General features: G+C 33.9%; 1 protein-coding gene across 3 annotated transcripts in view; it reads left to right on the top strand.

Moving 5' to 3' along the window:
- TBC1D32 (TBC1 domain family member 32) overlaps window positions 1-16559 on the top strand; it is a 214071-nt gene that overhangs the window by 16282 nt on the left and 181230 nt on the right. For all 3 annotated transcript variants that reach the window (XM_045798573.2, XM_045798571.2, XM_045798572.2), the window contains exons 5-11: window positions 7022-7090; window positions 9151-9276; window positions 11710-11788; window positions 11893-11996; window positions 12089-12150; window positions 12756-12900; window positions 15438-15497. In XM_045798573.2, the coding sequence (XP_045654529.2) occupies window positions 7022-7090; window positions 9151-9276; window positions 11710-11788; window positions 11893-11996; window positions 12089-12150; window positions 12756-12900; window positions 15438-15497 (645 nt within the window). The remainder of the gene's footprint in view (window positions 1-7021; window positions 7091-9150; window positions 9277-11709; window positions 11789-11892; window positions 11997-12088; window positions 12151-12755; window positions 12901-15437; window positions 15498-16559) is intronic.

Here is a 16559-nt window from a genome sequence, read left to right as displayed (position 1 = left end):
TGTCTTTCAGAGTATTTGCTTTCAACATTCCTAGTGTATGTTTTATCCTAAATCTTCAAACCTTAAAAGTTATTTGAGTTCAACCCATTTTCTGGAATCCCTAAAATCTTCAAAGCTTTTACAGTTGCTCTTTTTGGTGAGGAATTCTGCTTTGAGGATATCATACTACGGCTGATGGATTATAAGATTCTCCTCTCTTTTAAGCAATATCAGCCAGAGAATGGTAGGATAGCCACAGCCCAAACCATACTTCAGAAGTTCTTCCATCTCTAGCTACCCTCAAGTCATCAGATTTTGATTATTCTTGTTTTATAAGCAAAAAAAGATAGGAACCTAAAGTCTTAAATGTAGAAGTGAGAGGGAAAGGTAGCTGAGACTAGAGAAAATGAAGATCATAGCATTGATAATGCAGCTTCCTTGTGTGAGGCTGGAGGTAGGTGGTTTGCTGGGGAAAAGAATTGGGTGGGTGCAAGTGTGAACTTTTTTGCTTGCTTGCTTTAATAGTTCTCTCTTGAGACAATTTGACACCAGAAAAACTAATTTCTTTGATTACCGGTGCTAAATTTCTTTTTTGTGACTACCTAAAGTTTCTTTAGACTTTAAAATATTAATAGATTTTTGTTATTTCTCTCAGTGTAGCACTTTTAAAGTGAAAGCTTTCTTGTTAAAACATAATTAGGGTTGCCTGGGTGGCACAGCGGTTAAGCGTCTGCCTTCGGCTCAGGGCGTGATCCCGGCGTTATGGGATCGAGCCCCACATCAGGCTCCTCCGCTGTGAGCCTGCTTCTTTCTCTCCCACTCCCCTGTTTGTGTTCCCTGTCTCGCTGGCTGTCTCTGTCTCTGTTGAATAAATAAATAAAATCTTTTTTTAAAAAAAAACATAATTAAACCATAGGAAATTAAGAAACAATTTATCTTTTGTAAATGTTTTTAAAATATTGTTTTTGTTTTGAATTAGTAACTTTGTTCTGTATTTAAGGCATTATGAAAGGTGGGTGCATAATTTAAAAAGTTCTAGAGCACTAAAATTTGAAAAAGGTGTTCTACAGGAAGCTAATTCATTCCAAATCTTGGAAACAAACCAGTCTGAAATTAAGTCTGGCTCTGCCATTGATGAGTTGTGGACCTTGGCTTTTTCTCTCAATGCCTCAGTTTTCTTATCTGTTATAGTGGAAATAGTAATAGAACCTACCTTATAGGGTTGTTTTGTGGGTTAATGATTTAATGTGTGTAAAGCATTTTGAACACTACCTGGCACATAGTAAGCACTAAGTGTTTGCTCTTGTCCTGTTTATCTTCATTGGGTGATGTTTCTTTCTTTTTTTTTAGAATAGGAAAGAACTTGTGCATTTAGACATTAAAGCCTGAAGTGTCATTAGGTTCAATATTTATAAATTTCTTATTTCCCATAGCTATATTGGTGAAACAACAGTAATAGTTGTCTGTCTTTGGTTGTATTTTAATGGTTTATACAGTTTACAAATCAAACATTTGGAGAATTCTAGGGTAAATTAATTTTGAGGGTAGTTTGATTTTGTTTAAGTGTAGTCATTGAATAATGTGAATATTATTTAGTATGTGTTGTAATAAAGTGTGATATCGGTTACCAAAAATTAAAGAATGTTTGCAATCCGTAATAAAGTGCATTTGACAGAAATATATCCCAATCTTATTTTAGCATATAAATACCTTTAATTAAGATCTATATGATCCTGTAGAAGACTAGATACATTTTAGATTATAATTCAATTCTGTTTCTTGCTCTTTCTCCTTAGAATGTGCTCAGAAATTATTTGCTTAGCCTATGCTTTAACATATGTAAATATGTTTAAAAAAAATTCCTTTTAGAAGTATCTACCTATATTGATATCAACAACAGATCTGTCTTGCATTGCTTTACAGATCAAGTTGGCAGATACCACTGTACTCAGGAATTTTCAATCTAAGAAATATCTAGAACTGTTGAAAAATCTTAACAAATCTGTATTACATAGGATGCACTACCTACTTGCTCTAGTTAAAGAAGTTATTACTTGGTTGCTATGGAAATTTATGTCAATCCACTGATACACAATAACACATAGACCTTAAAAAAAAATAGGTAACCTTTAAGGCAGATAATAGGTTCATTCTGATGTCTTGTGTAACAAAATATTCTCTTTGCTTAAATATCACTTTAAAGAGTAGTATATACTATGTTTAAGAAGATAATGAACAGAATTAATAATTAAATGATAAATAATTAAAGGGAAGTAGATTAATGATGCTGCTCCAATCAAATAACTGTTAGAGGCTATGCTTTCTGTTTTTTTTTTTTTTTTTCAAGATTTATTTATTTATTTTAGGGGCGCCTGGGTGGCACAGTCATTAAGTGTCTGCCTTCCGCTCAAGGTGTGATCCCAGCGTTTTGGGATCAAGCCCCACATCAGGCTCCTCCAGTAGGAGCCTGCTTTTTCCTCTCCCACTCCCCCTGCTTGTGTTCCCTCTTTCGCTGGCTGTCTCTCTATATCAAATTAATAAATAAAATCTTTAAAAAAAAGATTTATTTAACTATTTTAGAGAGCATGCACGCTCACACATGGGCACAAGTGTGAGGAGCAGAGAGAGAAAGGGAGAAAGAATCTCAAGCAGACTCCATGCTGAGCACAGAACCCAACATGGGGCTTGATCTCCCAACCCTGAGACTATGACCTGACCTGAAGCCAAGAGTTGGTTTCTAATATGTATTTTAAATCTGGGAGAAAAGGCAAATATGGTAGAATTGAGGGATTTCAACTCTTCGGTTGTCTGTTCACCCAACAAATATGTATTGGGCATATTCTATGTGCAATATTTTGTGATAGGCACTGCCAAACTGAAAAGATTAATCAGGTGTACATTATTTCTTCAAGGAGCTTACTTGAGATTGTGGAGACATTGCGTACACAAATAACAGAGTTGTAGGGTAGAAGTAATGCATCCTGGGAAACCTAAAGAAGAGTCTTTATAACTAAAACTATCAAAGAGCTATAGAAGAAAGTATATCAAACAAGGGAATGCACAAAAGCTCTAAATCAACAAAGAATGTGGCCTATTGGGTTTATGATATGGTGTCATAAACCTATTGTTTATGTGAAGGGTTAGAGCAGAGTTTGTGGGGAGTAAATTGGAAGGGTAGATTAAGGCCAAATTATGGGGCAAGGATTAGATCTTAATTATTGTTCCTAGCTATAAAATTCTAGTGCCTGGTATGTTATGTAGTAGGTATTTGAAACATAGTAGATGTCAAATAAATACGTGAGGAATAAATGAATGCATTCAAAAGCTAAATTGGATTGTTTTGTAAGTAAAGGAAAATCATTTTAGGTTTCTGGACAGAAAAGTGTGTTGGGGAGATTTAACTGGTAATTGTGCGCAGAAGGGCATGAGCAGGTGAGAAAGCAGATGTAGGGAGAGAAGTTAGAAGGCTATTGTGATAGTTGAAGTAAGAAGAAGGCCCGAACTGAGGAGGCTTTGTAGAATTAAATAGGGACTGATGTGAGAATTATTACAGAGGTATCATCATTAAACTTAATTATTGAAGTGTTTTGGGGGAAGTAGGACAGCGTGGGAATAGAGTCAAAAGTCTAGCTATGGCAAGCTGAGGTGGTAGGAAGACCATGGTTTTATAAACCATGCCTGGGATCAGGGAGAAAGGTTAGGTGTGGAGAAGAATATGGGGAGTTCTTTCTTTTTTTTTTTTTTTTTTTTAAGATTTTAAACATCACATACGAGTAAGGTATTCAATACCAGTGGTGTAGCAAGTGGTTGAAAATGCAGGATTCACTTGGTAGAAAGGTTGGGCTCACCTAAATAGGTGAGACCTTAGGAAACACATTTTCAGAGGGCCAGGGGAGACTAAAGGATGAGTCAGTAAAGAAGGTACCAAACCACAGTACACTGGGTAGGAGCTTAATGGGGAATGAATTTCAAGGTGGAAGTGATGGTTAACTAGCTGTAATGAAGGCCAGAGAGAAGTCAGTGCTGAGGACTAAGAAAAGATCTTTGAATTTGGTTAAGAGTTCACCCCAGAATAATATTGGGGGGGGGGAAGAGGAGGTAAATTGAAGGATCATCATATTGATTAACCTTGATCATTTTTGTGAAATAAAAGGCAAAACTCTTTTCAGAGACCAAGGGTTGCTTGCCTAGAGTATCTCACCTAAGATTAGAAAACAAAGCCTTTGTCAAGGGGAGCATTTAAGTAAATTAATTTTGTTAAGATTTATGTATTACATTTTTGACTGCTGCTGTGATATAATATTGGTTGCTTCACCACATATGAACTGGCTGTAGTTGAAAATGTTCGAACAATGTCTGGCACCCCATTTATCAGGGCTGTTGTAGAACATGCCTCTATATTGGGAAAGAGGTTGGATTAGAATGGGAAATCTATGGAAATCAATGAATTAAATCTTTCGATTGCTTGATCTTGAATAGGTAGTTGGTAGGTAGAGTCAGTTATTTTATATATTCTCATAGACAATGTCCTGAGAAACAGGAAATTTACTTCAAACTTTAAAATTTTATAACAACAAAGCAAAAGACTTTACAATTTTCCTGTTTAATTCTTCCCAGTGATACTGGGAGATAGATGTGAAAACTGAGGATGGGGTTCAAGACTCCAAGGTCACATAACTCGTTGAAGATTGAGCCGGAATTTGAAACTTCATCTGTCCAATTAAGATTCACGTCCTTGACATCATACTTATTTTTAGTTAAGTTGGATGGCAGGACATTTTAGAACCTAAATAATGATCTGGTAAAAGTCATGATGGAAGTGGAAGGATCAGAAGAAATCAAGTTTATAAGAGGGCAAAAGGGCCATGCTAAAGGGGGGAGAAAGCTTGTCTAGCAATAGAACAGAATGAGTACATATATACTTTATATGTATTTTAGTACACTTATATGCATGTGTGTATGTATTTCTGTATGTACATATATGCATTATGTGTGTATCACAAATGCGTGTAAGTACATATGCTTATATATACTATTTAAGATATTTTATATTATCTATGTTTTTTTCTATTTGGCAAGACTGCTGCATTCATACACTTACATTTATTGTTAGTATTCATAAATTTTAGTATTTTAACTATAATATAACAATTTAAAACTAAAGGTCTATTTAACATATAGTGATTTTAATTTTGAAAAGTAGCATGTACAGAGTCTTTAGCAGTTCAACTATGTACTTTTAGAAAGGAGTAAAACTCAGTAAAACTTTCCTTTAAGAAATGGAATATCAGGCTGTTTTGGGTTTTTTATAGAGTGCTTGTATGTGGTCTGTATTGCTAGGGACAATGTAACATTGTGGGAAGACTCACTTTATAATCAGTTATGTATTAAACTAATGTGTATCAAGTGACTACTCTGTATGAGGCACTAATTCAGGTATTGGGTATACTATAGTGAAAAAGACCAAATTCTAAGCAATCATAGGGCAGCCATGCAAAACTCTGGAGGAAGAGCATTGCCAGGCAGGAGGAATGGCGATGGCAAAGGTTCTGAAGCTAGAGCGAGCATGGTGTCTTCCAGGGATGGGGATAAAAGGCCAGTGTGACTGAAGTCTGGATGGCAGAGGGAAGAATTGTAGGAGAGTGTGTTAGAAAATTAGGGGCCCAGATCATGTAAGTAATCTCCTAAATTCTGAGTAATGTGGAAAGTTTCTTTGTGGGATTGAAGTAAGGGACATGGAGAGATTTGATTTATAACTTTGAGATGCTCCATCTGACTGTTGCTGGAAAATGAGTGGATGGTAGGGTGAAGTGGGATGGGATTTAAGAGTACAAGCAAGGAGACCAGTTAGTATGAATTGAAGGAGTCTAGGCTACAGTTGATGGTGCCTTGGTTTAACATTTTAGCAGGGAAGTATGGGGCAGTTGGCGTTAAGACGTGGAACTTGGGGGTTATCTTATGGACTTAATAATATTAGGTATAGGAAATAAGAGAAAGTGAAGAGGCAACATTGACCCCTATTTTTGATCTAAGTGAGAAATCTGGATGGTTGGTAGTGTCATTTAGGAGGATGGAGAAGTTTGAGGGAAGAGCAGATTTGGAAAAAAATCGAGAATTCTGTCTTGGACTTGTTAAATTTGAGATGCCTATTAGACATCCAAGTGGAAATGTTGAAAGGATAATTATATATAACTTTGGAGGTGAAGTGACTGATGGAAATTTGAGTCATCGTGGTGTACTTAAAGAACTGGATGAGAACACCTCAGGAAAGACTATAGGTAGTAAAAATGCGGATGGGAATCTGAGTTCTGATAGCAGGGTGACTTGGAGAAGTTACTTAACCTTAGTTTTCATACTTCTCGTATTTCAGTCATTGTGAATTGAGATCATATAGGGCTTGTTACATAAAAGGTAATAAATGATATCTATTATTCTAATGGCAGTTTTATTTTTAGATGGTTATTTTAGGTGTTAGTCATATTTAAACTGCCTTTAGCAAGAATTTGCTATTTCTAAAACAGCAAACTATTTTCCAAGATAGCTAATGGTCTACTATAAACTTTTCTCTAGATAGAGGCTTTTATCTCAGAAATTTTTTCAACAAAGAGGAGGCATGGAGAAGGGCTAAGGAAAAGTACAGGAAAGATAAGGGGACAAAAATGTTCAAGCAGCATCATAGCTATGCCTAGGGTACCATTAGTGCCTTCTTGTTTTGTTTTATCTTTCTGTTTCGTTCATCTCACATTTCTGGGTACAAAAAATTTTTGCTTTACATCTTTTGAATCTTATAATGTAATACATATTGCAGTTGCTCGGCAAATAATAATATTTTTCATATAAATGAAGTACACTGTTCTCCTGAGACTTCAGTTCCCATTTAAATGACTTGGGAAACAAATTCTAAGTTTTCTGCCAGTTCAGAATAGATCACTCTCTTTTCTTGCTCAGAATGCATTTTGTGCTTGCAATTATATTAAAAAATAATTTATAGCAGTACTTCTAAAAAGTCTACTAAATGAATGTTCTGTCAATTGTGTTACAGAGTTACAAATTTTGTCAAGGAAAATTACAATTGATTTTAGACCAGTTGGATCCTGGGCAACCTAAAGAGGTAAGTTTAAAGGATAGCTGTTAAGTTCAGTCAGGTATATATATGAGATTATAATCAGTAGCAGCTGGACTGTTTCTCTTCAAGATAGGCCTTTATTATCATGGTGCTCCTAGACTGATGTCCCTGCTAGACTTTCCAGTCTTGAAATGAAAGGTCACAGAGTAAGGGAAGCTGTCAGACAATTGTCATGGTTTGTAGGAGGAAATTTTTATGTCTAGTTTCCGTTTTGAAGGGATAAAATCATAAGCAGTTGTTTCCCAAACTGTTTTTTCACCGTTGCTTTGTATGTGATATTTTAGTGATTTCCTTGAAGAAAAACGATCTTCATTTAATCTTCTTTCTACTTCTGGAAAATGTGACCAACTTTGACATATGCGTTCATTTATTAGAAAAAGGATTTTAAAGAAGCAGGTCTATTGAATTGTGCCTGTTTATATTTTAAGATTATATAAATTACTGTTCATCAAGTCTTATTTCATTAAGTCAGCCTGAAATAAAAAATAGGATTTTAAGTACCTAAGACTTTTGTGTATATCTTGCTAGTTGGTTTCAGTTTTTGAAATGTTTTTCAACATTTTTATTTTATTATTTTATTTTATTTTATTTTTTAAAGATTTTATTTATTTGAGATAGAGAGAACGCAAGGGGCAAAGGGAGAGGGAGAAGCAGGCTCTCCACTGAGCAGGGAGCCCGGCACAGGGCTTGATTCCAGGATGCTGGGATCATGACCTGAGCCAAAGGCAGATGATGCTTAACCGACTTAGCCACCCAGCCACCCTGCAACTTTTCTTTTTAAACTAAATGAATAGTTATGATTTACTCCCACTGATTTTTTTTATCACAATAATTTTTAGCATTTCACATTCTGATTTAATTTCTGGATTCTTAATAAATGTTTCAAAAGATATTAGAAATGGGACTTGACTTTTATATGATAACAATCTTAGTGTCTTCAGTTTAAGTGGATTACTTGGAAATCTATACTTGTTCAGAAACTTTTATTGTACTTCTGCAAATAATAGATTCTTAATGGGATTTTGTCCTAAAAATTAACTGAAAAGGAGAAAATACTTAATGTTTCTAAAATCTCTCCAAAGTTCCCCAGTCCCTATCACAAATATAGTTGTATTTAGGAGTTCTTCTTTCATATGTATATATAGACACTTTAAAGTGCATGTGTATTCTTTTTCACCTAAAACTTGATACCCTGATTTATAGCGTCTGGTTTCCTAAGGTCTTAGCTTCTTCACCCCCTGTCTTCACCCCCCACCTCTTGCCCTTTTTAAATCACTAGGTTTCAGTTATTTCAGCTGGGGAAACAACGAGATTTTGAGAAACAGGTTGAAATCAGCATGTTATTACTCACTAGTTGAAGAGTGGTGGGGGAGAAACCTTGCTCCATTCATGATTGGAGTAGAGCTATTTTTCACTGCTGTCCTTTGGGTCATACTGTTTTCGGTGAATTCTGATTCGATTTTGCAAAGAATGAGCAAGAAGTAAGCTTTCTGTGAAAATCCAGACATTCAATTTTGCATCACAGTGTTGACTTTTTCTACATCAGTGGTTAGAAGGTCAGAAAATATGATATAGCATCAAAAACTAGTCCAAATTAATTATTTTGTGAGGATTGTTCCTATATTCTGGAATGGGAGTGCTTCACTCGGGGCATATTAGGCTTTTTTAAAAATTAAGGCCCTCAAACTATAGAACCACCTATGGTTCCTACTTAAGTAGGGATAATGTGTGAGATGCGTCCATTGGAAAACCTTACCCTGATGATTCAGATTTGGCCACCATCCTTCTTCTTTCACTTAGACATGTGACCTAGAATCGCCAACAGTTAGGTTTTAATTTTTGCTTTATGTAAAATAATAACCTATTTTTTTTCTAACACTTAGTTAAAAAAAATGAGTTCTCAAAAATTGTTTTATAAAAGGACCTCTGATTTTCATCAGTTGGCTTTTTAAAACAATCATCTTGACTGCTTTTCAATGTTTAATATTTGGAGTATTGGTGGTATTCTCGTGGCTGGGTATTAATAAAAATCTTTTAAATTATAGGTGAGATACGAAGCCTTGCAAACGTTATGTTCAGCTCCGCCATCTGATGTTTTGAACTGTGAAAATTGGACAACTCTCTGTGAAAAACTGACAGTATCTCTTTCAGATCCTGATCCTGTGTTTAGTGTAAGGAAGTGCTTATAGAAATATATTTTTTTAACTTGTTTTCCCATCATTCTACAAGCAATCGGAATTATTTTCTTTAATAGTAGCTCTAATATTCATGGAATTTCAATTCCATCTTTTGAGTTGTGAAGATTTTCTTTAAAGGCATTAACTTACTATTTCATGATTAGATTCCCAGTATGATCAATATCACACTTCACTGCCAAATAATAGTAGACTGTTACCTTGTACATTGTTTTATCTTATAAAGGGATATCCAAGTATTTGTATTTTGTTTTGAATTAAGAAAAATATTTTAAAAGACTGTTTAAAACATTTTGGAAAGAATTCATGACATATGAAAATTTGAACTTAAAATGTTTAGAATTTATTCTAACTGAATCATAAGCATTTTCCTTCTGCATTTAAGTGTTTATTTAGAGATTGCTTACTTGCTTAAAAAGAGAAGTAAACTAAAGCTAAGTTTAGAAGATAATTGAGATGAATCATAAAGCAAATGGAGAAAATTCCAAAAATTATGAAGTCAGTAGAGAAATTATTGAATGTAAAAAATGATTCTCCTATACCTTCTCAGGAATACTATTGCATGAGTAAGACTATATTAAAAAGTGTAGTTATCATGTTGGTAATATCAGTGATGTGAATTAAAAAAATCCTCCTATATCCCATATTCACATTTAAATGCAAATTTAGGTTTAGAGGGTCTTTTCTTAATTGATGTGTCAGTGAAGAAAAGTTTGGCTTTAAAATTGTTATGGTGTTTTCTACAGTGTTTAAGATATTAACACAGTAGTTAAATTTTGCTAGCTGTTCAACAAACATGTATTGATTACCAACAATGTGCAGCATTCTAGTTTAGATGCTGAAAACACATTGAGCAAGACAGAAGTCTTTGCCTTCATAGCACTTACATTCTAGCAGAGGAGTCGGAGAGTAAACAATTATTAAAAAAAAAAAACAAAACTCAATACCTTTGTCTGTTGAAAATCACATTCTTCCATCAATGAAGATATAATTATACTGGTAAATAGAAGTGATTTGAAAACAAGTGGTTTATTGTTTTTTTAAGGGGGGGAAATGTGTTCTATCACCTAATACCTGGATGCAGTTCAACCTTACTGACACCAGATGCCGATGCAGACTTCTGTAAAAACTCAATGATCCAAGAACTTCAAAAGGGAAAAAGATATTTCAGGGTCACTTTTAACATTTCAAGGCTTTCTAAAAGGGAATACAATTGTAAATTTCTCTGTATTTTTTCTTAATAAAGAATAGTGGTCAGATAAGTTTCCTTTTATTATTTTAAAAATTATGTAACAAATTTGTAAACAGTAAATATCCTAATGGGTCAGTATAAGTGACTTTTTTTAGCCATTATAGATTATTCAGCAAGAGTATTGTCAATGTTTAATAAAATTGGAAGAAGTTGTTATAGAGGAGAAATGGTAATAGAACCAGTCATTTTGGAGTAGAAAACAGGGCATGGCATTCTTTTCATTTTGGATTTATACTTGATCCAAATTCTTGATTTTGATTCTGTTTCTTCATTTCCTATTCTAAAGGACTCTTGCGTGTAACCGAATAAAGCCTATAGTGTTTGAAAAGTGTGACAGATAAATTATCAATTGCTGCAACTATAAAAATAAACTTTCAAAGTATTTAATATCCTGTATTCAGTAGGAATTCCTTCGGGTTATTGGAAATTTTTAGTCATTTGAGCGACCATTTTTTCTAATTATGCTAACATTTGATATAGGAAAGGTTATCCGCTCCCGCCCCCCCCCCCCAAAGTAGAACACTTGAGGAGATCTTATGTTTTTCTTTAATGGGATGTTGAATTTCACTATTAGGATTAATTTTATAACAATATTAAAGTTGGTAAAATGAAAATGATAGCTATCATTTGTAAGGCCCTACTAGTGCCAAGTACTTTTCTAGCTACATCTATCAACATTTAATTCATTTACCTTCTGATAGTTTCTATGTTAGGATTTAATAATGTAAATTTGGAAAATGTGTTAAATAATACTTTTCTTGGGAATAGGCAAAATACAAGAGTCCTAAATGTCAAATTACTGAAACTACCCATATAAGTAATTAAAAAAAACAACAAATGTTGGATTTGGAAAGGAGTGGAATGTTTTTTGTTTGTTTTTTTAAACCGTTTAGTATCCCTACTTTTCCCTTGATCCCTTTGCATTGTACCTTACTCTATCAAACTTCACTCTCTCCCCTCCCATGTAGTTTTGGTCAATTTTACTTTTTACTGACCAACATAAGATTATGCTCTTATTTATAAGTGCATTCCTCCTCAAGTTTCTGAATGGTTTATTTTGTTTATTTTCTAAGTTTTTCACTATTTAAAAAAATTTCACTATTAAAAAAATTCTACTTTTGTAAGAATCTCTGATGCAAATCTTTTCATTTCCACAGGACCGGATTTTAAAATTCTATGCACAGACATTTACTCTTTCACCATTACATATGACCAAGGAGATTTATACAAGCTTAGGTATGTTTATTAAATTTTTTTGTGCTTAAAAAAATGGATGGGAAATAACTTTTCAGAAAACACTGTAAATGAACGATATCATATTTTCTAATTTTTCTTTTCAGCTAAATATTTGAAGTTATACTTTCTTTCTAGAGAAAATCAGATTCCTACTCTTTCAACTGGTATAGATATAAGTAATCCTAATGTGATCTGCTTACTTAAAAAGGTATTCAGTTGCTATATGCTTTTTTAAAAAATTTAAGTAATTCTATATTTAAGAATTCTAATTTTTGAGAACTGTTATGCACTGCTTTTCAGGTTCGTCTTCTAAATGAATATCAGAAAGAGGCTCCATCTTTCTGGATTCGTCACCCAGAAAAGTAAGTCCTCTAATTTATACCAATATAAAATATAGAGGTTATGCCGTATAAAATATAGGGGTGTTACTGTCCCATGTACATTACAAGAAGAAAGAATAGAGACAGTCTTAATTGACTTACATTTTTGGGAAGGGATTAATAAGTTTATTTTGCTTTTCATGTTTTGCGCTTAGCTACATGAATGGCTCTATGCAAATATCATTTTATACCATTTATTTATCACAACAAAGCAAAATGAGGTTGTTATAACCTACAATTCTTTTATTATTGGTCTTTGCTAGTTTGGACAAGTTCCTGAGGTGTTCTTTAAACTTTTGACTTGCAGTTCTAAAATTTTTTAATAAGGTTCTAAGAGAAATGGAAGCCTAAAAAGGAAAGTTAAGTTTGGAGAGCCAGTGTTGAAGTAGAAAGAATGTATGTTTTATAAAAACCAGGAAGAAATTGGCTGTGAATCCTACTTCTGCCAATGTGCTGAAACATAAGAAAAGTTGTTTCTAAAAATTTTCACTTTATTATTCCATAAATATAAAATATATCACTGGTACTGTCTGTATGTGTAATAGCATTTTTTTTTTTCTAAAACTGTTTTGTTTCCAAACTTTAAGGTATATGGAAGAAATTGTGGAGAATACTTTGTCCTTATTATCAGTTAAACATGATCAGAGCCATCTTGTCTCACAAAAGATTTTGGATCCAATTTACTTTTTTGCATTGGTGGATACCAAGGCCGTGTGGTTCAAAAAGTGGATGGTAAAGACAAATGGAATGTTTTTATACTTTTCAGTGCATTGCTGGGTTGTTTCAAAGAATAGATAATATTCCAGTTTTTACTGTGTGCTTAGAGTTCTAATCACTTTTACATGTTAACTCATTTAAATCTTATAACACTCTGTGGGATAGATGGTGTCATTAACCCATTTTACTGATGTGGCAGCTGAGGCATGGAGAAGTGACTTACTCAAGATTGTTTACCTAGTAAGTGACAGAGCCAGTATGGGATTTTAAATGATAATTCATTTGAATCTATTAAGCTGAATGATCTATCCAAAATCTAGTCTTTTTTAGTTTAAAGGTTTCAGATTTTTTAAACAGGTATGGTAGAACGTGAGTTCAATGCTCATTTTTCTCTGACTTAGAAGGTATGTCTGAAAATATCCTTTCATTTGCTTCCTCCTGAACCTGTAGTTTGGAGAATGTTTAATGCCTGAATGCCGGTGATTTCCAGTGGAGCTCATTACTGTTCTGGAACTGAAACTAATTTAAGAGTAAAAGAGATTCTTATGCTGTTACCTCCCTCATCTGCTGTGGAATACGAGGGGTCTGTGTGATAGTGGCTGCAGCAGTGTTGGCTTATTATTCTCACATGGTTGTCCCTCTAAAACTGGTCTGCCAGGCATTATGTATTTGTTGCTGTGGGGAAGGGAGGAGGGTGGGGCTGTGACTTGCCATGCAAAGTAGCAACGTGTTTATTTACTGCTTGGCACAGTTTGGACATTACCTAGTTGATGGCTTATTTTTATTTTTATTTTTGTTTTGCCTTTTATTATCTAAACTGTATAATAATGCCTAATTAACCAAAATCCAGTTCTGTCCAGGGTTTAGCCCTAGCTGGCCTATACTGTTTATGTTTGATAAGTGTTTGCTCGATTTAATTAACTTGAACCCTTTGTTTCTTACATCCGACACTTTCTTCTTAATTTTTAATTATCAAATTATACCTTCATTATAGAAAACATGTGAAATATGTAAAAGCCACAAATTAAATTTCTACAACACAGGTATAACTATCAAGATTTTGGTTTATGTAGACACATTATATACACTTGTAAATTTATCCGTTTAGATCTATAACAAATCCTATTCTGTTGGGACGCCTGGGTGGCTCAGTAAGTTAAGTGTCTGCTTTCAGTCATGATCCCAGCGTCCTGGCATTGAGTCCCTCGTTGGGCTCCTTGCTCGGTGGGGAGCCTGCTTCTCCCTCTGCTTGCCACATCTCTGTTTGTGCGTGCTCTGTCTCTCTCTGACAAATAAATACAATCTTTTAAAGAAAAATCCTATTCTGTTTATAATTTTTTCACTTAACATTTTTTATTGTTAGTACTTGATTCTTAAAAGTATGCAGCAGATCACAGGAAAACTAGCCAACAGGAAATTATTTTTTAAAAAATCATCTCCTGAGTGTGTTCTAGTATTAATGAAAATTCATCACATTATCCTATTCCCATCTAAGTCAGAGGTTGGCAGACTTTCTAAAGGGCCAGACAGTAAATTTTTGTTTTTGTGGGCTGTACTGTCTCTGCACGCACTCAATTCTGTTGTAACCTGGAAGCATCCATAGATAATATATAAATGAATGGTTGTGACTGTTCCGCTAAAACGTTATGTACCAAATCAGGTGGCGGCTGAACTTGGCCTGAGGGATATAGTATAGTGACTGGTCTAAGGCAGGCCCTATGAGGATTTCTTTTCAGAACATGGTCAAAAGTTGAATTGTTGGTTAACATTTCTCTTTTAAAGCTGAAAAAAAGATTAATGGTTTTTGAAAACATTTTACGCCACTAGGGTTAAAACACGCAGGGTTTCTAGTAAACCTCAATTAACCAATACCCCATTTAGTTAAACTCTGTTTCCCCTAATTCTGATAGTTTTTACCAAGTATAATACTGTTTAATAGTTTTTATTAAATAAAATGAAGAAGCTACATTGTATTTAAAATACATGCTACCTAATATAATTTAGTAATATTTATGTATAGTTTCCCCTTTGTGCAATGCATAAAAAGCATGTTTTAATCCTACTATATTTAGCTCTAAGGAGAGAATTATTTTTTGGCACTTTGAAACACTTAAAATATATGATTGGCAGAAAATGATTAAGATACTGTTCTTTCAGAACATTTCATGCTTGGCAGACTTCTGCATATGTAGACAGTAAAGTATCCTCTTCATTGTGAGGGTTGTGCTCTTCCTCCGCCCCCACTTTTGTATCTTTCCTTCAGATATGTGTGTTGATAATGGTTTTAAGATAACTTAGCCCAGAAACTGGTTGCAGTCGAGGGACAGAATATTTTTTCTACTGTTCTGTCAATAAATGATCCATAGTTTTTTCATATCATTTGCATTTTTGTGATTGCTATGCTCATAATCCATTGTACATAGAAAAGCCTGTTTTGTACTGATTATAATAATTTAAAACTGTTGTTGGTAATTTATGTTATTGGAAATGATGCAGGAAAAATAGACTTTGGTATAGCTTGAATATTAAATATCATTTTCTCCTAATTTTAGCATGCATATTATAGCAGAACTGCAGTACTAAGACTTCTGGAAAAGAAATATAAATCTCTGGTAAGTTTGTTTCCTTATGTTGAGAAATAATATCACAAAAAGATATAAGATGTAATAAGTTGAATGTGCAAAGTTGAGTGATAATTAATCTTGGTTGATGAAACAATCCCCCATTTATGTGATTTTTTAAAACTACCATTCTGTGAAACATAAAAGGATAAGAGTAGAGACTTAAATTATAGTCAGGATAACAGTTAGGAAATCCATAATTACATAATAAATTGACATGCTAACAAGCTAGTTTGAGATAAGCCCTGTTTTTAGGTATTGTAACTTAATTCAGATCAGGTATTTGTAGGGGAGTTAGTTCTGTAAAATATACCCATGCTTTTGACTGAAAGTTGTATGAAAAACTCAAATGATAAATGCTTTTGCATTTACAAAAATTAATTCAAGTTGCACCAAATATAAACTAATACTGTAAAATATATTAGCAAAATTTTCTACATTTTTTGCTGTTAGTAGAATAGTATGTAAGGGCATTGAAAGAAATTGAAAAGCAATCAAATCTAGTAACAATTGACAAACATAAAATGTGAAATTTATTACAATATTTTTAAAAGTTCTAATATGAATTTGAAATGATGAGTATGATTTCTGTAGTTAGAATCTTGAGATTAAAAGGGCAAGGGAAATATTCCTAGAGTTGTGAACTTCTGGGTCAGTGCAGTAGAGCATAAAATGAAAGAACAATAATTTTTTTGTGTGTTTGGGAATCAAGAGCATTGAGTTTCAGAAAGGAGAAGAGAGGAATGTTGAAGAATAGAGTGGGGATTTATTAGTAGAAGTAAGTGTTTGGGGCCCTGGGTGTTTCAGTCAGTTAAATGACTGACTGTTGATTTCAGCTCAGGTTATGATCTCCAACAGAGGGTGGCTCCAAGCTCAGTGGGGAGTCTGCTGGATATTCTCACTCTTTCTTCCTCTGCCTCTCCCCCTACTTGCAGGGTTGCTCTCTCTCTTTCTCTCTCTCTCTCTCTCTCTCAGATAAATCCTAAAAAAAGTAGTGTTTAAGAATTTTTAATAAATTGAAATAATATCCTTCCACATCCCATTTCCCTCCCA

This window comes from Ursus americanus, chromosome 11 (assembly GCF_024610735.1).
Source record: "Ursus americanus isolate L20-20 chromosome 11, mUrsAme1.1.p, whole genome shotgun sequence".
In the NCBI taxonomy this organism is placed as follows: Eukaryota; Metazoa; Chordata; class Mammalia; order Carnivora; family Ursidae; genus Ursus; species Ursus americanus.
This window is presented reverse-complemented; position numbering and strand designations above follow the sequence as displayed.